The sequence below is a fragment of the Ischnura elegans genome, chromosome 5 (assembly GCF_921293095.1).
Source record: "Ischnura elegans chromosome 5, ioIscEleg1.1, whole genome shotgun sequence".
NCBI lineage: Eukaryota > Metazoa > Arthropoda > Insecta > Odonata > Coenagrionidae > Ischnura > Ischnura elegans.
Genome location: NC_060250.1, coordinates 25,819,539 through 25,846,520, shown reverse-complemented (window position 1 = coordinate 25,846,520; position 26,982 = coordinate 25,819,539). Strand labels below are relative to the sequence as shown.

The window sequence follows — 26,982 nt, the reverse complement described above, 5'->3', positions numbered from 1 at the left end:
TATGAATGTCTATTACGAGTTCAGCCCGTAGATGTATTACGTACAAAAATTAATTAGGTAATCTCCGTAGTATTTAGTTGAACCATCTACATCTGATTCTATCAGACTTATATGTTTAGAGATCGCGAGTCCGTGAATATGATTTTATTTTTCCATTTATCATCGAACAAATTTAATTAACAAAATGAGACACCCTTTCTCCTTGCTTAATTACACCTTCGTTTCATTCTGCGTCTCAAAACTTTAAACTTTCGTATGAAATTGATACATATATTATGATTCGCCTTTTTTAATTACATTATTTGAAACCCTAAGACATATGATGATGACATTTTGTAACGTGCTGGACATGAAATATTTTCCAGCGAGAACTAGAGCGAAGATCTTACGGGAATTATAGAGTGAGCGCGTAGCTCTACCATTTCCAATACTCTCAATGTATAAGCACTCCGCGGCGTAATCTGTTATCTCTATTGCGTAAATACACTTGACGTTGATAAAAACGATGTCATATTTACACACTGGTGCATTGAACCCCATTTTGAAGTTATTTGCTCTCGAGATAACGCTGATGAAAACAACGCGGAGATTACGTAAAAATGGGGAAGCGTATAGGGGAGGGGAGCGAGCCGCCTCTGCATATAATACTCCCAATCCGAAGGTAAACACCAGCGCCTGTCGCGAATCCATGTCGCGTGTTAGGAGTCGCGAACATCAACTTTTCTTGTCGACGAAACTCGCAAAAAATGTCGTCGTCCAAAAGTATTTAACACTTAAAGCGAGTCTTTTTGCCAGGTACTTGCTGTTTTCATGAATCGGCTCGGTTTGCTGGGCTTATTTCCCGTTCCCATTACTGTCGTGCTCACCATCGTCCGTGTGGAAATAGTACTGCGCGTGCATTACCGTACAGTAGTAAGGCGTGGGTCGACACGCTGCCATCTCGCGGTGATTTTGCGCTGAGAAGTGGTGAGAGAAAAATGCAAACGTTTCTCCATATCATTTATTAAAGACTAAGACCTATTAAGTAATCATTTTTAATGTGAAATACATGTAGGAAAATACCATTACCGTCTAGTAATCACATTGCTACTATAGCTATTCTGAAACTTGCGCTTTCTCCTCGGGAGCTGCACACAGGACAGCAGTTGTGTTTTTGGTGAAATGTAAGTGTTATCGTGGTAGTGTGAATGCATGCATGATATGTACGATAATGCTACCGTAGGAACGGGGTATGAGGAGAATAGACTTGGATACGTGGTATAATAATAATAAAAACAACAGAAATAATTTAATTAAATCAAATTTGAGTTTATGTTTAATAGGAGTAATTCAAAATGTTCCTTATTTTTTTTTCGATATGTCTCACGGAGTTTGATTCAAATTTTCCCTCCTCGTCATAGGTCAAGCACCTTTTACGTATAGGATTTCCTTGTATTGTTCTTTTGGCTATGGACTTTTTATTCAAAAGAGTTTTGAAAAATGCTTCTTTCGAACATAATTATGGTTTTATCGGTTGATATTTCTAATAATGACGCGGGCTTAGTGCAAGACTCATGGATGGTGAATTAATGGTAATTCTGTCTCCTCGGGGCCAGTCCCTTCCATATCCTGGGAATCACGAATATTGCGCCATCTTTTAATTATCTTTCATTAAGAATCTCTTGTTTTCATTCGTACACGAATTCTTCATAGCCTTTTGATTTGGCGTGTTGTGCTGACTGAATACAAGAGGTACCTACCGTCGCCGATCGCCTGCGAATCGTTCCTGTAGGCAGCCCGCGCAACCCATATGCACCGCCGGTTGCCGCCAATATCCCGGTCTAGAAATCCAATTCCTCCTCCCAGTATTTGCTCGACACACTATCCCGTATGGAAAATATGGACGCTGGGAACTGGGGAAAAATCATGGAAATTTTCAGGTGTTCATAACGGAGCTCTATAGCTCCAATTATCTTGATGAGTCGTTGGCGACGGTCATGCTTAATATTGCAATGGCTTCAGTGTTAACGACTTTGCTGGCCGTAGACGATGCTTCCTTCGTCTTTCTCCGGGACCGCTCTATTTTCGTTTAGAATAGCCGTTGAGTAGAAACTACATAAGTTCCCTACGTCCTCTCATACCATTTTTCTATGAATTTCCCGATTATTGTTTCCCATTTCCCTCTGAAAAAGATAAATTATTCTTTTTCCTTGCAACAATGATTGAAGGATGCAATCCATGGTTACCCACTACTTTTCCGATCTATCTTCATAGGTAGTCTTGTAATATACAAGGTCTTGTGAGGTGCGAATTTGAAACTAAACTCGTAATGGTACCACTTTCCGGAACTTTGTATTCTCCAGCGATTCCAGCGTTGTACACCGGAATACAGATGACGTATCGAAATTACAAACCACTATGCATTATTGCACTATGTTTTTTAGATACCGATTGGTTTCAGCACCTTCTTCGCTATCTTTGATTTTGTTTGCTAGAATGGGCAGACCCTATAAAATCCTAGAACCTGTGTCAATGTGCCCTATTAAATGACACGAAGGTGTAGAAACCCTTGGGGTTTCTAATAAAAGGTATGGAAGAAGATGTTGTTAAGGATTCTAGCATCATCATCATAAGTCAACAATCCGAAGATAGGTTTGAGGCAGATATCTATTCCGCTCTACTTTATGACTTTACGCTCCACTTGCCTTTTCATTGTGATGTAAGTTTTCTCTTTTAAATCCTTTATAAACTCTCCAATGCATCTCTTAATGGGTCGTCTCTTGCCCTTCTTCCCTTCCACCTGTCCTTCCTACGTTTGTTATCACCAGACCATCGTGCCTCATAATGTAGCCAGCTAAGCTCCTCCATTTTATCTTCATAATAGCACTACGTTTCTAATGCTTCCACTCTTGACATCTCTGTTTCTTTCAACGTCCAATCGTCGCTCTCATAGGGCATTGAGGAACATGCTTTCAATATGACGGCATATTAAATGCGGAAATATTGTGTCAAGTTGCTTATTTATCCTCCTAATTATAGTTATTTTATTGGTTTAATAGATGTACATATTATGAAAAGAGCTTTCAAAGAACGATTCAAGGTAGTGATGTGGTGATGGAGTGAGGGATGGATTGGAAGGGGGAGGGGTTTGGATCACTTCCCCGCCCAGTCGCGGGGCGCGGCGCGCGACCGGAAGCCCTTTCCGCTCGGCCGGGCGCGGGACAATGTGGGCACCCGCCCCGCGAGGCGGACCCGCCAGCCGATGACATCAGTGCGCGGGGCGGAGCAGTGCGCAAATCCACCGAATGGCCTGCACCTTGGATGCGAGTGTACGGTCCGCGAAATTCACCGATTACGACGCAGCCAAGTAATTCTCGCTGAGCAGAGGCCAATCATTGGATTTCAACGGTATCACAGGCTGACCCCCCTCCCAATACGAGAAAATTGTAGCGCAGAAGAATAAAGGAGGAAAAGGGTTCTCCTTCGTCCACGAATGACGAGTTGCTATTAAGATTGTGCGGTGTACCTAGACTAAAGGAATGAAAATTATTATGCTATCGATTTGGTAATGATGTAATAATACATAATTTTATGATAGGTTCAGGGTACACAGCGGGCAAGATAGTAATGCATAAAGATATTCTGTTTTGAAATTAATAGGAGAAGGGCTACATGTAATTTTTTATGGCCGATTATTCTATAAATTACTCACAGTTACGATTGACGAAGTTTGGAAGTGGAATCAATCCCCCCCTACTCCCTATAATATTTAGCTATGAATTTGATGCGTAAATAATTATTGTTTGATCAGTACCAAACGAGAATGACTTATTTCCTATACCGTATTTGGCTTTTTGTTCCGATTATTAGGTTTTGTATTATCGATTTGGAATAATAACTAAATATATCTTGTCACTTAAATTGAATTTTCATGCGCACTAACTTGCTAAATATATAGGTCCCAATGTTATATTAGTATCTTAAGTGAACGTTTTAATTATTCATTTCTAGCATTGACACCAAAATTCATTTTAACCTCGCTTCCAATCGCTGCTATTTTCGCACTTCGAGTTTTCACTGCTATTTTTTTCGATATGTATGAGATTGTATCACTTCATGTGTGTTTGAAGAAATATGCACATATTACCATTTCAATGTTGCAAACACCGTACGGCGGTTTACGTGGTCGTTCCTTCTCCACTCTGTCCCCGTAAAACCTCTGAAAAAAACGACCCTTCCTGCTCACCCACGTGGCCTGTGGTTATTTCTGTCAGTTTCCGCTCGCGTACCCCTCACTAAGCGCAAGACGACGAAAAGGGAAGGTCAACAGTGCCTCTTGACCTTGCCTCTCCATACATTCGTCGGCTTTCGAGCGTGACACGGATGCTATTTAAAGGATGGAATCGCTGCATACGCTTGGGGAGGGCGAACTGTCGCCGACCAAGGATTTCTTCATTACGAAATCCAGAATGAGCGTTCTAGGTGTACCGCGATGCAGAACGTTAAATAGGAATCGGGGAAATAACATTAAGAAAATGAATGGGGCAAGCGCGGCTTAGAAAGGAACTTCTCTTCGATGAGTTTTTAAATTATGGCGATTGCCTGTCTTTTTGATTCTATGGGAGATTTTTCTTTGTAATCGGAAGCACGTGTATTGGGTGAGCCCATGAAGTTGAAGTTTAATGCGATCTATAGGTCCACCAAAGCAGCGTTTGCATTTTAGAAGCGTCTTTGAAGATTATTCGTTGTAAGGTACGTTAGGTGGCTACATTAAATATGTAAAATACATGCGTTGAAAATCGTCTTATCTGTCGCATCGTCACGCTCTTAATGTATATAGATACTGGAGAGAGTGGGCACCAAGGTACGGAAAGGAATCGTATAAATTAAAAGAAATATGTGTTAAGTAATATATTTATATCCTCAAAATATTTTTTAATGGATCATAAAATTCTTATTTAAATCAAGTTAATCGACATATGTTAACTCACGATGACGCTTAAATCCATGACTGTATGAATATCGTTTGTTCACCTCTTCTTTAGGCAATTCATATATTGACAGGTGTCAACTGCGAGCTAGTTGAAACACTTGTCTTAGAATTTTGAAATTATAAAAAGAGATAGTATTAAATAATATTGCATCTTTTACCCTTTTTTTGTTTCACCTGAGGTATAAAAGTATTCAGTTTCAATAAAATTCATGTAATATTTCGATAAATAAGTTTTCTGTTTCGGGTCGCGCATGCGCAGTGTGAATAAAAGGGTGCCGCTATTGGTCCAGATCAAACTCAGCATGAATCATCGCGAAAATTTAATGACGCTGGGAAGAGTATTTAATCCCTTGGCAATTCATCTACTTTTTACATAAACGGGGGCCCTAACTCCACGATTTATGCATCTCTCTCTGTTCCCTGGTGCCATTTTTTTCCTTTTTTGTTGCGTGACCGCGGAAATGACTCTTGACGTAGGTTAGTTCGGGGATGCGCACTGGCGCGGAAAGTGGGGGTATGGGTGGGCGGCGGGGGGCTCTCACAGTCGCCCTTATTCGGGGTGTGACCCTCGCGGCAACGTTGACATCGCAATCGACTCCTGACTGTCCTGGGGAAGGGATGCACTGCCGCCGACTTCCCTCCCGCCCCCCTCCTTCTCTTTCTCTTCTGACACATCTGCGCGCTCGCGTCATTGCCCGAGGGAGATTTATTTCGCGACCCCAACGAATACGCCCCCATCATTGCCCCACAGGGTATTGCACAGTTCTTTTATTTCGCATCGCGGAAAATATCAGGAAATGATCTCATGCATTGCGAATTGGATGTGAGGAGCAAAGTGGGAAGTGTGACAGGACTGATTGTTGTTGCTCTGATGTGGACATCGTGCCAGAGAATATCTACCCGTGTATTATAGTCTCGGCGCAAAATGACTTAATCCGTAACGCAATATAATACAAAAGAAATATTCGTCAAAAACTGCTACGGGCGTATAAAAATCGTTACGCAGATGTTAAACAAATTGTGCAGGGAGCCGCTGGAAACTGGTGGTGCGAAACTTAAACTGGGCGCTAGGTTTAGATTCCTTTAGTAATTGAGATTACATACCTTTCAGAGCGGTATATTATAAACCCTCTATATTTCCAGATCCAACAGAAATGATATATTACGAGAGATATTTTGCCGAACGGATGGGTATGGGAATTCGTCTTTCTCCCGAATAACAAAGGACCTTAATAAATGCTCAGTGGAGTATAGTTCGAGCATTTCCTTTTTCGGCGTGTAGAATCGTGGAAGGTTTCACGGGAATTCCATATTTCTTTTTTATTTGCTCACGGCTGCTGCCCTAACACCCTCCGTCACACGCCTATATAGGCGACTTGCGAAATATAATGCAGATGTAGAATTCTACTTAACTGCGTTTACGCTGGTAATATTTTATGTACTTTGCCTACTTGTGACGAATTTATACGTAAATTTTAGAAACTTACCCGAACTGCAAGATGCATTTGAAAGTTGGTAAGCAGCTACCAATTCTCGAATAATTGCCAACGATTTTCGCTCAACTTAACTTCTGCTTGAAAAATATATGTGCACAAAAATGCCAGAGTACATCCAGGTTTTGAGCTTTAAGTTTATCAGGGATTTCGTTTTTTATCGTGAAGCCTTCTCGCAAAACATAGCCTATAAAAAGTTTTGTCAAACTCATTTCATTCACCAACCTTTTTACCTTTTCCCATATAAGCTCATTTAATTCTCTCCCGTAGTTTCTCCATTTCTACTAAATAAAGCGAAGCCTTTAAGATTTTATATAATGAGCATGTTCATAAATTAAAAGCAGACTTTCAGTCCTTGATTTTCCGTTAAAAAAAAGGCTAATTTTCATTGCTTTTGATTTGTCACATTTTCCTCGTTTTTTTTTTTCAAATCTGTTTCATCGAAATCTTTTCTAGAATTGCCAATCTTTTTCTTGTAGTTTTTGCAGTGTAAAATAATTATATTCTATTGCTTTCATACCGTATTAAGAGCATTTTGGTAAAATGATGTAACTTGAAGTTTGTGAAGCCGTTAACCTATCATCGGAGGGCATGTTTTCTCCCTTATTTCATTCACGACGTGAGGATATTTCGGCACTCAAACCGATCGTTTCCTCGCGGCAAGCTGTGCGTCGATGAGCTTCCAGGGTTTCGAGTTGTAACTGCCGAAAACCTGTCTTCTTTAATTATCAATTCATAAATTCCTCTTTCCTTGGAAGAACAAACATTCCGTGGAAATAGAGTAACCATTTTTGATGCCTTTTTAGACTATTTTAAGCGTGATATTCTTGTTCTCTCCTAACTTTGCCGCTGAAAAGGAATGGAAATCACTTTTGGTTCACCCGAAACGTTGCCCTTGGCTTAACTGGCGTAAGCGATTGCATAGGATAAGAGAAATTACATGCCATATGAAGAAAGTACTCAGCGTCTTGCATTGAAAGTCAGAGATTTGGGTGGGATTGTGGGAATTCGATGAGGCAGAGTTTTTGAATTTTTAAGGGCGTGACGTCTCATCTCTTAGAATGCCATTCTTAGAAATGTTCGACACTCTTGAAGCCAAATTTACGTCATTAGTGTTTCTTGAAAATTTCTAAATTATCCCATTGTAAACATCTTTCTTATTTTAAGCTTCATTTTTTATTGCCGTCTATTGTAACCTCAACTTTTCTAAGAGAAATTTTATTATTAACCTAAAGAACTTACGGATGTTTCGAATACCATCATAATGACCCCTCAAGCATACCATTGTGTATGCAATCATTTGTTCTATTTTCCAAAGTTTTGAAATCGAGTGCAAGTTCAAATATTTTTATGTGTTGCAATGCACTTCATGTAAATTTTTTATTCTTTCAGGGGTTACTGTTTATTTTCTTAGGATAGTTTTATTATGTGTTAGAGGCATTATGTTTTCTCTGTTCTATTTTAGGAAAAACGTGTTTTTTGGCTGGCATAATGACTCATGATAGCCAAATGATTTCAATTATTTCTGATAATTCAATTACCTCGTTTTGTCATAAATTAATATGCCTCGGGCTTTTAAAAATTCTATTCATAATAGCACTTTCAATTATGTTTTATTCCTTGGAAATGGTATTTCCCGCTTCATATATTATTCTCCTCACATAGCCAATTGCATGAGTCAAATGATTTCGCTTCTAGAGTCGTCCTTGAATTAATGGGCGCGAAATAGTTTCGTCTTTCTGATTAGGTCATGCATTTTCATAATTTATTCTAACGCCTCATACTGGGGGAAGCCGTGGCCCTTAAACTCATATTCTAGCTGATACCATCTACATTACAGTTGTCAAGAACATAATTTACTATTTTCCTCGAGGGGCATTCGTTCTTCCATTCTCATGAATTGTATTTCTCTTGCTCTGTTAAAATATCCATTTAAATATACTTATATGATTACTCTCTTACCTTTGTCGGCGTCTTTGAATTATTCTTTTCCTTTCCCCGCCTCTCTTGTGATTGTGTCGATGACGAAACCGTTTGCTCCATTTTCTACTCCAACTCCTATAATAAACAGATCATGGGAACTTTGAAATATGGCCACGCATATTTTTTTATAGCGTCAACACACAAAATTGGCGTCAGTTTCGAGTTGTGATTGGATGTGTTGTTGCACGCGTATCTTTGCAGAATTTATTAAGCTTTTGCTCAGCGCAAAACTGGACGACTCTGTGACGAAATTTCCTTGCAATACTTGGTATTTATGTGTATGTAGATTATGTTCTGTCACATGAGCTTGTGTGATGTAATTTGTCCCATTTATTTATTTAGTTCTCCGCTTATTTACATGAAATTATTGGAAGCATGAATGTCTGAAGCATTATTGTCAGTTAATTAAAGTTCTGCGAAAATCCATAGAGAAAAAATATTCGCCTTGACAAGGATCTTGGTCAAGGCGAATGATTTTTTCTCTATGGATTTTTCGCACAATTATGCATTGCAGGTGACTCATGTAAAAGTTATCGCTGTCGCTATTCCCGGTATACTTTAAACTTAATTAGAGTTATTGAATTGATTCAAATTCCTTTTTGTGTGAATCACTGTTATGAAACTGATTGAGCGTCACATTTTGTATGTAATCTGTTGATAACAGTTAAAATTTCGTATTATTTTTTAATGTTAAGTCGGATATAATACGTATTCGCTCATATACGGGTTATGTCCTGCACTTAACCTTTGTTTCTTGCCCATACTGCCTTTCTACATGGTTAAGTTTTATGTTCTTGTGTCTTACTAAGTGCTGTTTTTTGTGCTCATTTTCGTTCTCTTGTCCCTATCACAGGTTCAAAAGAAAAGAAGAGTAGTCGCCCGTGTGCACTGCCGAAATATCAAGACGGAGTGTCCGAAGCCAAGCTGTGATGAACCAGTCCTGTTGCCCGGCCGATGCTGCAAAGTATGTCCCGGGGATCTGCACAGTAAGTGACATTTTTTCTCTTCGTTTCTTCCTCTTTCCTTTACGCTCCCTCAAGGCCGGAGAGAACTGAGAGATCGAGCGATATTCTCATCCCCCCACCTCCCTCCTGAAAATTTTGGGAGATTCTCTTAGGTGTGCCCCCTTCTTGTGCCCCTTCGCCTTGTTTTCCTTCGATGTTTTTTTTAATATTGGTGATCTGAAATAGGATCGAAGTCTTTCCCGGCGAACAAGTTGAAGGAATTCTTCTCGGGTTTTCCACCGGTTGAGGCTTTCCATGGCCTATTGGTGATCTATCAATCTTTCAAGTGTCCATTATTTCCTTCGTGCAAAAATGTTGCCTCTCAGGTGATCTTCCTTGTATATACTGCGTTGGTACTGATACTAATGTATATTTGAATCATAGGTTCACTTCCACGATAAACGCATATCAAATACTTCCAATCCCCATTAAAATCAGAGTTAATAGGATTTAGAAATTTAGTGATAATAGGATTGATATTTCACTCTTTCAAGTGTCCATTACTTCCGCTGTGCGAAGGCGGTGCATCTCAGGTGATCTCCTTAGTATATACCGTGTTGGTACAGATATAAATATATATATTTGAATCATAGGCCCTCTTCCAAGATAAATAAGTACTACATGTTTCAAGCGCCATTGAAATCAGGGATGAAGGGATTTGGGGTTGTCCTTAAGATGGGCAATCAGAAAAATGCCATTTCTAAAATATTTGGGCCTTTCGTGTCTCACAGTTTGAAAATAAAGTGGAAATAGGTTAAAGTGTTTTTCAGGCAATAGCTTTCGTCGAGTCCCCGGGCCTCCTAACGCCCAGTCACTGTACGACGTCTCAAGGACTCGCAGACTGAGAGGAAACATTTCCACTCTCGTGGATTGTCGTTGGCGCTGTTGCACTTAAATCTTGCTGTTAACGCTTCAAAAAGGAAGTATCAGTGCAGTCACCAAGAGAGAGTAATGAATGGTAGCATCTTCTGGGATTTTCAGATCCTGCCATTCATTACGCAACATCGCGGAAGCCTTCGCACCAACTTCATTAAAAGAGCTGATTCATTTCATCTTTGATTCTGAGAAAAAACATCTGAACCTATGGCTTTTGTTTTTCAACATGATAGCATGCATTTCCTTTGGCCCAAAAATAAAATAATAGTGCAATAGTTGCAAATATTGGTCATAAATGTTCGTAGGAACACAGTGGGTATGTGCTAGTGCACTAATGAATGAATATGTAGCTTTAGTGTGGATAATACGAAAAAAATTGATTTTTAGCAAACGTTTCTACGATTAGTGGAAAAAAACTTGAATTAAGGCTCGCATATGCCATCCTGTTTATCTCAAGTTAAAAATATTCTCTGCCAGGCTGCATTAAAAACCCTCATGATAAGGGAATGAAGGAGGTAGAATTCCTCAAACAAGGACTAAAACTTTGACAAATAGTTATGGTCCACATTTTCATTTATTTTCCAATTCTCTGCATTACTTAAGCGCTCAGTTCAAAAAGAATTTTCGACGCTTTTATCAGTCTTCGGAATGGTCACTGGCGCGACGTCAACACATTGTTAACGGGGAATAAGCGCACTTTCTGTCAATTCCTTCCATTTTTTCGGCATTTTGAGTGTGGTTTTCGCTCTTGTCACCTCTTATGGACACAATACTCGAACATTTGTGACACAAATATGTCTTTTTACCTATCGAATACCCGCTTGAAGGATTGAAGCGTTAATCTACTAGTTTATTATCGAAATGGTGTTATACATAGTTAGTGTTTACGTTGGAAAAAAGGCAAAAACCGCTACTTTAACTTTTAGAGCGCTATGCTTTCCTCTGAGGTTTAGTGATCCCCAAGAAAAAATTTCTTGTGGGGTCAATGAGGGCCAGGGGATGGAAGGAAGTACTCGAGGAAGACGGCTAAGACGCCGGGCGCCTGAGTCCGCCGCGTGCGTTGTGTGACTGTTAGCGTGTGAAGAGTTTCGCACGAGCCGCTGTCTTCGCCCATTACCTCTCGCCATCAAACTGTCCCTCTTCTCAACCCGGAGAAGGGCCACTTTGTGGAGTCCACTCGAGCAGCCTCTCGCCCGCGCCTCCTTTCAGCCTCTCCACTAGAAAGTGGCCTCGCCCACCAAGTGCTTCCCCATTCTTTTCACAGAGTGCCGTTGGGATTACGGAGTCCATTCGTCCGGTTGCAAAATGCGTTTTTGTCGAAGGCACTTCTCACGATCAATGTAGAATAATTTACAATTATGTCCATGTAGAATACCCATTGTGACATCGTACTCTTGCTCCAATTAATATATTTATATGAATTTCTAAAGAAAAGTATGTGTTTTTACTCTTTTTGTTGATTTATTCCTTCAATTTAGGTGACCTGTTTATTTGCGTGAAGTCATCAAATGATTTCCACCACTTCAAATCGTTGTATATCCTAGGACATTTGAATTTCATAAAATTATGTTTGTAGTTTACAATAAAAACGCAAACTTTAGAGTAAACTCTGCCCATGTGTACCCAAAAATTAATATTCTTATTTAATCGATGAGTTAGCCGTTATTCCCATAAATAAATCACAACCTGAATTTAAATAAAGTGCGGGCGGGAAGCGTCGTTGTAAAAAATCACAAATTCCGCTTTTGTGGATTAACGAATGCACCGTAGAATTTAAATATTACAGTTAACTTATTAAAAAGAAAGGATGTACAACAGTTTGCTGATATACAACGTTTTAAACCGGTGGAACTCCCGAAAAGACTTTGCCGATTATTACTTGAAATTAATTTAATCCTAGTTGTATTGCATTGAACTGAGATAAATTAACGAAATAGCCTGACGGTATATTGAAGTTTTGCTAGTTGCGTAATGGAAGAGATACCTCATTATATCTCGAAAGCTCATCGACTAGTTGCTTCCTCAGATATACTTTCCTCGTCTGAAATTTGAGTAAGATAAGAAGTCCTTGGAGAAATATTGGCCTAACCTCTAAAGGGGTAATAATCATACTCGTTTCTTCGTGAAATAAACATTTTAGTCTATTTGCCTTGAACTGTATTTGAAAAAATTCACTTCAAATTTTCTTCTTGTTGAATAAAGCATCTTTTAAGAGTTAGAAGTAATTTTTTGTAGAATTCTTGTTCTTCATAACGTGGCTGTGCATGTAGGAAATAAAATATAACCGAGTTTTCTGCATCGATTTTATGTGCTAAAAGTACATCACGTCGAAATATTCGCAAATACTTTGGGAGAATAAATGATTCAATCGTAAACTCGTATGAGTTTATGCCACTAGTATTTCTTTGACCCTAATGATTTCAAAGAGGAAATCAAGTGATGCATTGAGGTTCTCTTAAGAGACAGCATCGGGGTACTCACCGGAGTTGAGATTCTACGGACGTATGCACTCTAGAACGTACTCGTTACACAGGGAGCGTCGTGCGCCGTTGGCAGATCTGCTTGAGCGTCGCGGCGCCCATCCCCCGGGCAAGCGTCGCCATAGCTTGACCTTCCTCAACCCTCTTCACCGCCACTTGTCCGCTATCTCCTATCGCGCATCTGCTCATTTGCGTTTCTACGTATTTGATATCAGATCTTCCATTCCATTCGTTTCCAAACATCCTCCTTTACTTCCTTCTCTGAATCTTAGGAATTACATCCAAATAGTTATCACACGCTCCTTATGACGCGGTAATATCGGATGAAGAATATTTTTAATGATGAGAATACATGAAGTGTCACAAGATTGGTGTAAAGTAGTTTTTACTTCTATTCATTTTGATATTTGTTTTTTCATTTAGTCTATTTCTCAGTAAAAATTTTTTTGTTTATTTGTACCGTTTTTTATATTTCTTAATTTTAGTTTATTCATCTTAAAGCGATCTTCTGAAGAAAGTTCCGTGGCAAGCAAGTAAGGCATCATTTTTTTTAATCTTCCTATAATATTTAAATACTTTCCTGGATTAATTTTTAATGGAATTAAAATGAATGAACTTGGAATTAAGTTTGGAATTCTTGCCGCCATTTTTATTTTTATTTTAAATTATCACCTTAAGTCAACATTCGTAAGATTGATTTGACGCAGCTCTCCATTCCTCTCTCCTATCCACTAGCCCTTTCATAGTGACCTTATTCTTCTCTTTTTCATCCTTAATAACCTGTCCTATGTGACTCATTCGCGGCCGTCCCTTTCCTTTCTTCCTCCTGACGTTCGAGGATTTTCTTCATCAGGCCAAGATGTCTTATGAAGCGGCCGACTAAGTTATCCCGTCTTATTTTAAATATGAGTCTGATTTGTTTCCTCGGTCTTATTAAGAGAAAGTCAGAGCAAGTAACATAACACATTGTTTTTCTAACGGTCTAACGTTGGCTGCCTCCATTACGCGGTATTTCGCTACCTGAGAGGTATATTCGTTAAATTAGTTATTTTCTTTGGGTTTCTGCCCCGTGACTCCTTGTTTGTATCCGTGCGAAGCATCGCTCGGCTTGACTCATTCCCGCTTCTTTTTCCGTCGCGTCGTCGAGGGAACACCCTCCTTGACGTGCTTTCCTGTCGCAAAAAGACTCGTGGGAGGCCACGAGGAGCGACCGACCTCAGATTACAGAGAAGTCCACCGGGAAGGTGAGTCTGTCTGTCCGCCGGCAGTGTATATCCCGAAATAAGTCTTTTTGGCCACGCTCCTGCGATTTCAAAGTGCGCTCTCTCCCTCTCGCTGGGCGGTCCCCCGCATGGATGGAGACCGGATGTAGGGGGGGCATGTTTCGGGTACGTTGCTGGTGTGGTCAACTAGGGTGCATCATACACTCAGGAGTCTCTTTGGCTCAAAGGGACGAGCTCTGGGGGAAACACTCTCGTAATTGAAGATTAAACCGGCAGCGTCAACAGGATGGATTTGGATTCACCCTCCAGAGATAAAACGGCCTTTCGATAGAAGTTCCATTAAATTGAGGAAATTTCGAGGAAGAAATTTAGGTTTTTATCTAAAAGAAACTATTTTTTTAAACAATGTTCATAATAATAGTTGGCATGTTTTCCTATCCTAATAATAATAATATAAATATTTGGAAGTTGAAAGACGTCAGCATACACCCACTGATAATCTCTGCGGAGGGAGTCTTGTCTACAAGATTCAAAAAAGAAGTCGAAGACCTGGGAATTAAAAAACAACTGATTAACCTCGGGCAAAAAGCTGTTTTACTACAGACCTGCCAGATCGTGAGAAGATTCCTGGGTCGGGCATGATCGGACAGTGTAGGATAGGGTGAATTCTCTTCCTTAGCATCCGAGCCTAATCCTAAATTGACCTTGGGATAGGTGAATATTTCCAGCTGGTTTTAATCAGCTGAGAAAGTGCATAAACTCAAATAATAATAATATCGTTTATTTTCGTAGGCACTGGGGCCCATGAGAAAATATAAGTACAGCTTTTTACATTTCACATTGAGATAGATAAATAAAAGAAAAGGTAAATAAATATATATACATATACAGTCAAATGTGAACAGTGCATATCGCCTAGTGCATGAAAAAAAACAATACAATATTTTCGACAAAAAATAAAATAATCGCACTTAGATATAATACACTAATTACAAAATTTAAGGTGACAAACAAAAGAAATATGAACAAGAGATATGAACATAATAAAGTGAATATAATCAAGAAATATGAACATAAGAAAGTGAATATAAACAAGAAATATGAACATAAGACAGTGAATATAAACAATAAATATGAACATAAGAAAGTGAACATAAACAAAAGAAATTTTACTTGGGGATAAGGAGGCATTCTTCAGAAACCCATATGTGCTGTGTTTAAACCTATTGATATTTGTACTGCTTCTTATTTGGGCTGGGAGAGAGTTCCATATTCGTGAGGCGGTTACTATGAATGATTTTTTCATATGAGGCATGTGATGTTTTGGAATATGGAGGTCAATGTTATGATTACGGGTTATCCTAACTTTCATAGTCCCTCGGAATTCCGGTAATAAATAAATAGATCTCGATTCATTGATAAATTTTTAACATTTCTGGTGGTTTTTTATACCTATACGAATTATTTAACTACCGAGACCAAGAACCTTCTTTATCCCCTTAGTTATTTCGCATTAGGCAGCGTTATATTTACATTTTAAAAAATAAACTCCAATTAATTCCATAAAATCGACCGGCAAAGAAACGAATTTTTTTATTATTATATAATAGTCCAAATTTTTAAGATAAATTTGTGAATATATGGCGCGTAGTTTTACATACTATTTTCACTACTAAACATTTTCCTTTTTTCAAGTTTTCTGGGTGTTGAGCGATCAGTTACACCGAAGGGTACAGGGTTAAATCCCGCGCCCAGAGAAAGAAATTGAATTGTCTCTCCATAATCTAGCGTGCTTGTAAATCTGCTTCATCTATCCAAACTTACCCACAGGTAAATTAATTGACAATGAGTTGAATTAAAGCTGTAATTTATCCACTTATCCACGTTGCCACTGACTTTTCTAACGGTGGGAAGAGAAATCTGGCTTTCGTACGTGTTTTCGTAACCCCTGAATTCCTTGTGTTTACAGCGATGACCTCCAAAATCTTTCTTCAGCCTCCCTCTTAATTTCATTCTACGAGGTGCAACCCATTTCCATCGCCAATACTTTTTGTTACGGAGCTCTCGGTCGTCCTCTCTTATCTTTAGCCCAGAATTTTTTCTTCTTAAATATTTTGTATGAAGTTTTCGTTAGCTGCCAGTCCCAATGAGGGAGAAATATTAGCTTTCGGTATCCCTCGCTCAAAAAAACACGATCTTTCCTTTTATCTCATAAGGGTAAGCGTGCAATATGTGGTCTTTTTTCGATAGTGTTATTATTTGTTGTCTCAACGTGCCAAGGTACTTAACCTAATCTACTGAGTTCATTTTTGAAATTTATATGCTCCTTTTTTGTAGAAGAATGGGTTGCATTGTATTTACGAAGTTTTGCATCATCCCCCCTGCTTCATGAAAACCTGCTCCCCCTTCTCTGAAAGAAATGCACGCTATAATTTTCTCTTGTTTTCCATGCGCCTTCGATTCAATTCGTGTCTTGCGATAGATAAGAAAGACTTATCTTTGTACTCCGCAAAAGGCTTAGTGGCGGCCGCGAGAAGTTCTTTAGGTCGAGTGACGGGATCTCTACCGACATTCATTCTGTGATGTTCGGGATAAGCTTCATTTCTGCACGTCTTTTCTGTGAGAATTATTCTGTGAGTACTTTCCAATGACACTAGATTATTTCATGATTGTGTCGTTTTTTAATTTCATAGTGATGAAGTTCATAAACTAAAAGTAAAGTAGCCTAATGTCATACGTTGTTATACTGTAGAATTCCATTTCCGAGAAATAAGACTCAACAAACATCATCTAATAGTCATCATCGCCAATCATTTTTACTATAGGAATAAGTTTTGCCTAACTGTCAATGGAAACTGGATTTTTAGTTTCTTTGCACGTAACAAAATCTCTTAACGTGTGCAAAAAAAAACGAAATTATGAAAGAAATTTTGGTCGATTTCAGAAAACTAATAATTAAAAATGTCCCCAAAGCATTGCTGTTAGTTTTCATTATCATCTCCTTCAGTATTGAGCACAGTGTCCTAATAATCGATATGTGATCTTTCCGGGACCTTACCGTGACTGAATGATGGGTATTGGTTGTAAGAATTGACGAACGATTGTCCCGCACCGGCAACTTTTCAATGTCGGTAATATTACAGGATTGGCACCGAATGGAGCTCGCTGGTCGGGTGCGTACAGAATCGCACGGTTATTTCCTCCGGTCGGTTTGTCTTCCAAAGGCTCCCGTTCCGATCGGTTGGGAGATACAGAATATGGCCCCAGTCTAGACTCCACGCGAACCCTATACTCCCGCATCATGTGTGAACGAAGCTACCCGGTGTGCCTCCGAAGACTTGGATGATTCCCGAAAATGAGGTACTAATTAAGCATAAAAAATTCTTATATGCTCCTTTATTATTATCCCGATTCTATTATTGGTTTTTCGAGGATCCTACCCCAAAATTTATTGAGCGTTCCAGGTGATTGACGAAAACGCAATTCGTGTTCGAGTAGAATCAGAATCGATGTCGAAAGAGTCATCTTGCAACATCACTGTAAACATAGGTCCGACAGGAGCGATAAATTAAGAGAGATATTTTGACGAACGTATAGATACAGGAATTCGTTATTCCCCAAAACAGTAAAGGACTTAGATAAATTTTCGTATGAAGATTTTTACAGCTTCTTTTATCAATGTTGGTGGTTGTTACCCATTCTCTTGAAAACGCTCCCAGTATGAGGAGTGGAACGTCGAGTAATAAAATGTTACCTACGCAGCAATTCCCGAAAACCACCACCAACATAGATTTTAATAAATGCTATGCAGAACTTACTGTCAGTGCGCGCATTTCCCGTTCTTTTTTTTTTGTTCACGGCTTGTGTCCTAACGCCATCCGTCGAATCTTGGTCGATTGCAGACACCGAATGATGTGAAAATGTCTCCGGTGCATCGTCGTCTCCCCCCGAGTCGTTAATACGGTTCCCATATAATTAACGGCGTCCCGGTCAAACGGGGGGGACCTTGCTGTCGCGGAATGATCGCGAGTGAGGTGGGTGGGGGGGGGGCTGTGGCGTGTTTGTCTGCTTCTCTCTTTCTCGCGGCCGGGCGGTGGGGGTGTGATGGATGGGGAAGGTGTGGGGGAGGGGCGAGGAGGAAGGTGGGTACGGCGCCAAAGCATCGGAGCCTGGCTCCAGCCGACTGACTGACTGACTGAGAGGGGCGCGGGAGGAGGAGGAGTGAGATGTGCCGACTACTCGCGGCGTTGCCAATTTTATCTCCCGCGCGCGCGCGATTCACGCACACGTCGTGTGTTTGTGTGCTCTCACTTCACGGGATTTGGTTTCGTGCTTCAATCATGGGAGCAAATAGATGCGTTTTCGATGCATAATATCGGCCCCAGCGTGGCACCTTGAGGAGCTCCCAAATGTTTCTGGGTCGGTCCCATATGGGATCGGGTTGGGGTGGTGGCCAGAGAGTTAGTTTCTCAGCCCTTGGGCCCGGGTTCGAATCCCGGAATTTTATCGGAGAGACTGTCCGATCCCTGCTTTATGTGCAGGATACTTGAAGCGTAACGCAGCGTCCGTCAGATGGGACGCCAAACCTGGGTCCCCGTGGGGTCTTTTGTGAATGTCTAACGCCGACGCCAGGTTTCTCTCCACCCTTCCTTCCGTAATCTTCCTTTAAGGCGCTAATACCGCGATATTCTTATTATATGCGTTGTTATCGTAAAATGCATGCCCCAGCATGGGACCTTGAGGAGCTACAAATGTTTCCGAGTCAGTCGCGGGCCAGATGCATCACATGCCGACATTAATTTGCACCGCTCTAAAGGTGCTCGCTTTCCGTTTATCTCTCGCTTTCTGTTCGCTCTCTGCATGTAAATACTTACTATAAGGATATTTTATGTCTATGAAATAAAAATTTAAGAATTAAGAATTCGGCAGAGGGATTATAATATAAAATTAAGAATATTTTCCGTATTTAAATGAGTTCCTGTCATTTTAAAATTTTTTTGTAAAGCTCAAAAAAGCAATTTTTTAAATGATTCTTTGCATATTCTCTTTCATCACACCAATTTTCCATTTGATCTTCAGCATCCTCCTCCAGCACCAGGTGTCGTAGGCTTTCAGTTTATTTTTTCCAGTGTACCATTGTTATCATCCGTGAAGTGAGCTCTCCTCGAATATATTCTCACACAATGCATGGCTAAAACTCTCGTAGATAGAAACTTGGAGTTTCGTTGTTCTTTAGTTTGGTTATCACATCAGTATTACCATGTACCAATAACCATTATTGGTCGTATTTCGTTAGATTGAGAGCAACCTGGTGGGAAGCGCGAGAAAAATTCATCACAGGTGTGTATGTCCGCTCTTTGCGGGAGGAAGGCTCTGCCTACTTGCTTCTTGCCTTTATTTCTTCTTCCACGTTTCCTTTCTAATTTTTCCGTGGTAAGTACTTGTCTCTTGGTCTTCCTGGGAGTCAATCGTTCCTTCCAACATATCCCAATATATCTCTGCTTACTGAATGTGACTTCTTTTGGCTCTCGTACTCCAAGTGTCATTTCATATTGTTATCGACACATTATCTTTCACTACCTCTCTTCGTCCATTTTATCTTCAAGAACGTCCTCCAACACCAGGTATCGAAGGCTTTCAAATTAATTTTACCAAAGCTCTGTTCTTATTTTCCAAGGGTCCGGGCTCACAAAAATATTTGCACATGATTATCATTAATAATTCTCGCGGGTATTCGTCATGGTTATAAGATACGATGCGTCAATATTGAATTTGAATTTGATGAAAACCCGGAGTCGATATCACCATTTGAAAGCGACCGGCGTCGGTCGTGTAACGTTGAAATCTGCCACACTATGTCGCGGAGACGAACCGGAAAAATATTCAGCATTTTTCCACTCTGGCGAGTGGTGCAGTATTATTGCGACGAATGCGAAGGACGCGTTCCCGAGGAGGCGAAAAGTGCTTTGGGTCACGCGCCACACTTGACATTCTCCGTGAAGAGGAACACTCACGAATGCGCACTTTCCTCTGGTAATGATGCGAACTCTGCGAACAGCATCGCGGGCGAATGATTCTCATTCATACGCGTAGCATCAAGTCCAGATTTTTTTTTCATTTTATCGTGCGACCACCATTTTTCGACTCCAAAGTTTTTATCCCGTGGTTAAAATCTAAAAGGAAAAAACTTTGTAAATTGAACTTGTATAACTTTCATCGAACGGTGACGTCGTGGTGCTACATCTTTGACTATATTTATTTTTTTCAACATGATCATTAACCTTTTTTTTCGAGTGAATGAGTATAGGCGTAAGAGGCAGAGGAAACCTAATAATAACTTGTGACGTCACTTTTCAGCATTAAAATTTCGTCTTAACGGCCCCAAGTACTGAAGCCATGGTCTATATTCTTAGTTATGAAAGTATTTCATATGAAAAAGCTGGCGGTTTTTCTAATTTTGACTTATTTTTCCGTAGAGCCTTTCTTCTTTGAGTCCATCTCACCTATGCGCTGAAAATCTCATCTATGCGCATCTCACCTATGCGTTAGGAACTGCAGTCTGTAATCATTATGAATTAGAACAATAATAGTTATAATGTCAAACACTCTTGGAAGTCTTGCGGAGATAAAGATATACTTCCTTACCTGATGTATGTTGAAGGCAAGATGACATAATGATCACAATCGCCAAAATAATGAATGCCTCCCAAAGACTGCCCTGGAAGTACGGCCATGAGGTTTATAAAAAAAAAATTCAACTAAGATAAATACGCCTAAATGTTTGTAAGTGAACATATCAAACCGCCGAAGATCTGAGCGGAAAGTGCGTCGATTGAAGCCGTAGGCTGATGACCTCCAATGCCGATTACATATTCAAGTTTTCTATTACCTTCGCAGATACATATCGCGGAATTCATTGCTTACGTAAATTGAGGTGACACAATTATATTTATTTGAGTTTCATTTGTGAGGGGGAAAAAAATAACACGAGGCTATTCGAGGACTGTGACATGCTTTCGTGCTGACCACGCAGCATGATTACGACGCACTCAACCGCAGGGAAAGCTACGCATTGTTTCGTTCGTACGTGTCACGCGTTCTGTTGTGAGGACTTAAAAGTGACGTTCGAGTGCATATTTGCGCATCTGGACCCATGTCTAATGTTAGATCGTTCATCGATGAACGAGCATGTTGCAAAAGGTCGAGATACACAAATTTGGGGCAAACCAATTTGAATTTTGTATCATTTTGGAGGTACTGTTGTATTAGAAAAATTGACGTTAAAATGAACGTTTTTTTATCATGAAGTCCATGGATCCCGTCACCTGGTGAGAAAAATCCAATCATCGAATTCGCGCGATAAACTTATATTCATCTTTTGCATATGGGTCTTATGTAATATGCTGGGCTGAAATGCCGTAAAAATGGGGTGGGGAATGCTTTTCTTAAGGCCTCGTCCACTGTGTACGCCCCCAAAGTTAGGTTTCTTCCTGTTTTTTTTTCTGTGAATATAATGCATTTGTAGTATTGGGTAGGCCTGGAGTAATACCTCGAAATCTAACCATGTTGATACCGCGCTCTTAAAATGCAAAAAGCCGAACCTAAGCTCAGTAAACTTCCGCATAGTAATTTATACTGTAAGTATATTAATATACATTTGCAGTCCTCACTTTTTAATGTGATACTTGTCTCTAAATAATTGTGGTAGTACGTTAACTTACGTTTATTCTTTAACTCGGAAGAATGTATCAGTTCTCGCATATGTTATGAATCTCTTGACAATAGGATTGTATTTCATTAGCCATCGTTACTTGAATTTCCGTCATTTTTATGGCGTGTGGTATTTTTTTTGCGTAACTGTACGTACTAGGACTTCTCTCATATGAACTTACGAGGCTGAGCGCCCAAACCACGTCCAAAAAGTTATATTTATTATGATGGCAACTCATTTGCATGAGTCTCTGACGAAGCTTAAATACGAGGTAACAATTGGATTTCCACCACAATGATGGGTTTATTTTGAGTACGTCAATAAAATTCGATATTTGAAACAAGATTAAATACAGATAAATAATTACTTAACGCGAATTGAGTCCTTAGGGAACATTTTATTAATTCAGCAGGCATTCGTTGAGTCGTGAATTTTTAAAATAATATATACTACATTGAGATTGGACTCGGCTTAATTAAAGAAAATAAAAATTTAATTTATTGGGATCGGCGGTTGACATGCCTGGCATTTGAATAAGGATACTGAATAGAATTGAAACTCTAGACTTGGCACAGATGCGCTCGAAATAGATGGGATTACTACTCTCCTTTGTTTTCTATTCCCAGCGTCCATGATATCTAGTGCATTCCATTTGTTGCCGCGGTTGATGTCACTAATGATGGGAAGCCGAGATGAAACCAAACACATCAATGGGAAACAAAATGTTCAGAAATGGAACATATTCTTTCTACTTTTTTCTTTTTTTACCTTTCACCGCTGTCACCTCTTTTCTCTTGGAAATATAACAAAGTCGATTGATATTTAGCCTGTGTATCTATAATACCTAATGTTTTAAATTTTATTCATGCACTACCCAATTTTATTTAGAGTATCTGTTGACGATTTACCAAGCGCATGATATTATCTATTCACCCAGTCTCTCAACTAAGATCCATTTTTGTCCTAGTTGCCAACAGCAGAAGAACCTATAAGGTCTACTTTAATGATTGCCTGCACCCACAAATAAATTGCTTTTTTAAAGTACCCATACTCGCCCAATTTTTGCTGTTTCCCGTGTTTATAGGGGACTCAATGAGGAGTACGTCATTTTTCCAGTGGTAAAAACTTCGCTTATCTTTTGTCTCTAAGCTATAAAATCATACGTATCCATTGGAAGTGTTTCCAAAAATATTATGTGATAGGAATAATATTCCGCATCATTTCATATTTCACTGTCCTGACGTTGAATGTTTGTGTAGATATCTTGAGCTTCACACCTCGCAGAGTATAGATGAACTTCACATCTTTCTGTGGCCTTACGGATAACGGATCGCATTTATTCATCGGTTTAAACTGCATTTATTAGCTTCAAAACTCTTATTGCACATAATATGAAAGATGCGAGTGCGTACCCGCTATATCGTATTATAGAACCGCCATCAGACCCTAAGGATATTCCGTTCTGCTCTTTCGCACTATCTTCTCAATGAGATTCCATCCTGGCACGACCAACTTTTCGTCTACCACGTCGCTCCGACGACGTCTGCCCTTCATGAATTTTTTTCCTTATCCCATTGTTTCCTTGTTTTTTTCTTTCCATGCGCTCGCGCACAATTGAATTATATTTCCTGCTTATGTTTCATGATATCATTTCATTCCTCCGGATAATTGGTAAACGAGGAGAGGGCATCATCATAACTTGGTACGTGTTCTGCTTGGTATTCTCTCCTTGCACACTCGAGTGCAATACTCGTTGCGATGAATTATTGGCATGTCTTTTTTATTTAAAATCATCAATAGGTTCATACTACGTCGCTCTGACGTTTTGTTTCCATGGCAATAAATCATGTCTGCATGTGAGCCACTAGTTGCGGGAATTCCTCTTCACAATCTGAAGGCCCCCTTCCCCTTCTATTCCAACCCCCTTCCTCCCCCACCCTCCTTCAGCCCCTCCTCCGGACAACAATCGTACCCTCGGCCCTTCTGTCTTTCCCTCGGGGCAATCATGGCACTCCGTCGTCGCCGCTTCTTATACGGCTGGCGGCGCAAACGGAGGCCAGTTGTTTACGAAGCATTGTATCCCGGTAACCCAGTTCCTGCTCGTTGATCTGTTCATGTCGCAACGCATTTCCGTGACTGATATACTTTATAGAAAAAAATGAAGGCCCGAAGAATGAAACCGACCGCTTCCGAGAGAAACTTTCGTCCTCATGGCTGAGTACTATTCCTATTTGGAACTCTGAAGTAATATTACGCTAGAGTATGGAGAGCTTTTAAGAATTTCTGGAATCAGTAGTATTTATGAGTTATCATCCCGAACATCATCTTGCTGGAAATATCGGTGTCCATAATGGGATGTGAACTTTCCTCTCAATAGGATTCAAACTGTTCCTTCTCCTTAAGCAATCACACGTGAGAGGGTTGATTTACGCTCGAATCAAGCCTCTCGTTTAAAATACTACTGTAAAAAATAAAAATTGTAAGAAAATTGGTATTATATACTTATTTTTGAAAATTTTCGCCCTCACCACTCCGTCAGTAATTGTGGATTTCGTGCTATGAATGCCTAAAGTAAAGATTCTAGTCCATTCCGTGGTGCATGTTACGTTTTTTTTTAATCTCCTCCCATACTAACAATAATTGTTATGATTCTGTGACAAGGCCAGATAAGAATAAGTTCATAAAATACTTGTGGTTATGTCTCAGTGGAAATAGCATGGAAATTAGCATGCATGCAAATCAATAAATGCGGAACGAAAAATATGCATGGTAAAGTATGGAAGTTTATTCCAACAGTTTCGTGAGCAAATTTGCAAAGAAAAGCATACAATTGTATGATTTTTTCAGAATATATTAATAAAATTTAATTTTAAACATATTAATGGTACAATTACAATTAATACTTGTAGGCAGTGCGTTCCATAATTTAATGGCATTGACTTGGAAAGATTTTGCATAAAAATTACTTTTAAGAGAAGGAAAATGCTAATTTCTGCTGGGACAAGTAATTAACGCACATTCACTTTGGAATCTTGTAGAAAACATATTTTTTAGATACGTCGCCTCATTGTTATGCTACGGTTCCTCGATTTGTGAAAAGAATTTTGAATGCTTGTTCGTGTTTATCTCGTCGGTGCTCTCGTTGGAGTCGAGTGATGCGTCATGGCGGTGCCGCGATCCAAGGTGCTTACACGCGCGTGCATCCACATGTTTATGTTATCTTGTGCGGAGCGCAGTCGTTAGCACTTCTCGCAGCACGCGGTAAGACGAGTGTTGGGGGAGAACTTTGTTGAGAGGCGAGCGTAGTATTCCACACAATGCAATGAGGCATTCAGCCCCCATTCTCCTCTGTATTTTAACCGTTCCAACAAATCCATTTCGTAAATTTCACATGCTTTGTTAGTAACCCATTTTATACAGTGGTATTCCATTCATTATGTTTGAGATTTTTGCTTATAAAATAGAATTTAGGATAATTTCCTCTTATTCACATTGTAGTATTTTTTTAACTTGAGTCGATACAACATTCTGGTTTTAGGATAATGAAAAAATATTCTTAAAAAAAAACAGTTTATTCAATTTTTATTAACATATTTGGAAGTAAGGAGCCCGACTATGGAAATGGCCTTTTTTTCGGTACCAACAGGTTTTCATATGTATTGCTCTAATGTATGTAAGGATATTTAAATATATATGAATACTAAAACATAAAAACAAACAAACTTTCATTAAGACATAACTTGTCTCTTGCAAAAATTCTTAACGAAGCACATATTTAAAGTTAATGCAAGACATTAACCATTGTTTGGCTGATCTAAGAAAATGTGCACGAACTATATCCAATTTCATTTTTCGGTAGTCGTATGTATAATTTAGATCCAAATAACAAAAATTACCTTTTGAAAAGCAATAGGGACACTTCAGGTAAACAGACCAAGCGGCCTTTACGACGATTATACATACATTATCCGTCTGTCTATTTCCTTAGGCATATTGCCGCTTCTCCTATAAAGTATTGTTAACCATTTTTATGGCATTTTTATGATTCTCAATCCCAAAAGTAAATAATTTGTGCATCTACTTGCCCCTCGATAATTGTCTTCATCAGGCCATCTTGTCTCAAGATATGGCCGATTATTTTGTTCCGTCTTCTTATCATGGTTTTCAAGAGACTTCTCTTCTCTCCTTCTCTTCTTAGGACTTCCTCATTACGCACTCGGTTTATACATTTGATATTAATCATTAATCTATGACAACACATTTCGAAAACACCCACCCTTAATTCCTCCTCTGCCGCCACTGTCCGTATCTCAAGTCTCAAAATAGTAACAAAAAATGGCAATGCCGTCGACTAGCCCGTTGCTATTAATTTACGCAAAAAAATTAGTGTTGCCATTAGTGCTTGGCGCTTTTTCACCCTTCATTGTCTATGCGATAGTTTCTGTCGGCGGCGCACAGTGGTCCCATGTTAAGAAAAGCTGGCAAAAATTAATAACATCGTCATGTTTCCCAAAGCGGTTACTTCTCAACAATTGTGATCGCCGTAATCCGATTTCGAAATTATTTTTACACAACCTCTTCATTTTGTCTATATATTTCCATATTATCATTTTTTTTAGTAATTCAGACCATAGAAATCGCAAGGGTTAGTGAACCCTATCTGTGTATGAGGTTCTAAAAACGGTGTTATTTTAAGAAAACAGATGTACTAATGAATAAACTTCTCTCGTGTTTGCGCGCGGGTGAGTGTAATTGAGAGCAGTTGACGTTCCGGGTTCCGTATCGCCTTAGAATCGCCTAGTAAGGTACCATTGAGAATGGGTAACGACCCGGAACGTTGGCTGCCTTAATTTTTCTTACCGCCGCGCAAACCCGAGAGAAATTTATGCATTGAATCCGCCGGTAAATTTTTAAATCATACATAAGATGCACAAATGTTGGTTAAAAGCCCTGATAGAAATTTAGACTTGAAAATGACAGGATTCGATCCCGCGACTGTCGGCACCGTCGGTGAGCTACCCCCAAATCGGGGCACACCGTGCGGGGGTGGGTCGCTGTCGCTATCATTCCGTGGCATCCCCCATCGCCATCCGGTGATTCACTCGTGAAGGGAGCGTCGCCCCCCGACGGACAAATAGACGCTCGACAGACGCGCCCCTCTTCCCCCCACCCCACTCCTCCAGCTTGTTGCTCCTCCATATTAGAGGCCCCCCCCACCTCTCACCCCTCCCTCATTACCC

General features: G+C 39.7%; 1 protein-coding gene across 4 annotated transcripts in view; it reads left to right on the top strand.

The window, feature by feature from the left end:
• LOC124158608 (dorsal-ventral patterning protein Sog) overlaps positions 1-26,982 on the top strand; it is a 325,901-nt gene that overhangs the window by 151,786 nt on the left and 147,133 nt on the right. For all 4 annotated transcript variants that reach the window (XM_046533780.1, XM_046533779.1, XM_046533777.1 and 1 more), the window contains exon 4: positions 9,302-9,434. In XM_046533780.1, coding sequence (XP_046389736.1) covers positions 9,302-9,434 — 133 coding nt within the window. The remainder of the gene's footprint in view (positions 1-9,301; positions 9,435-26,982) is intronic.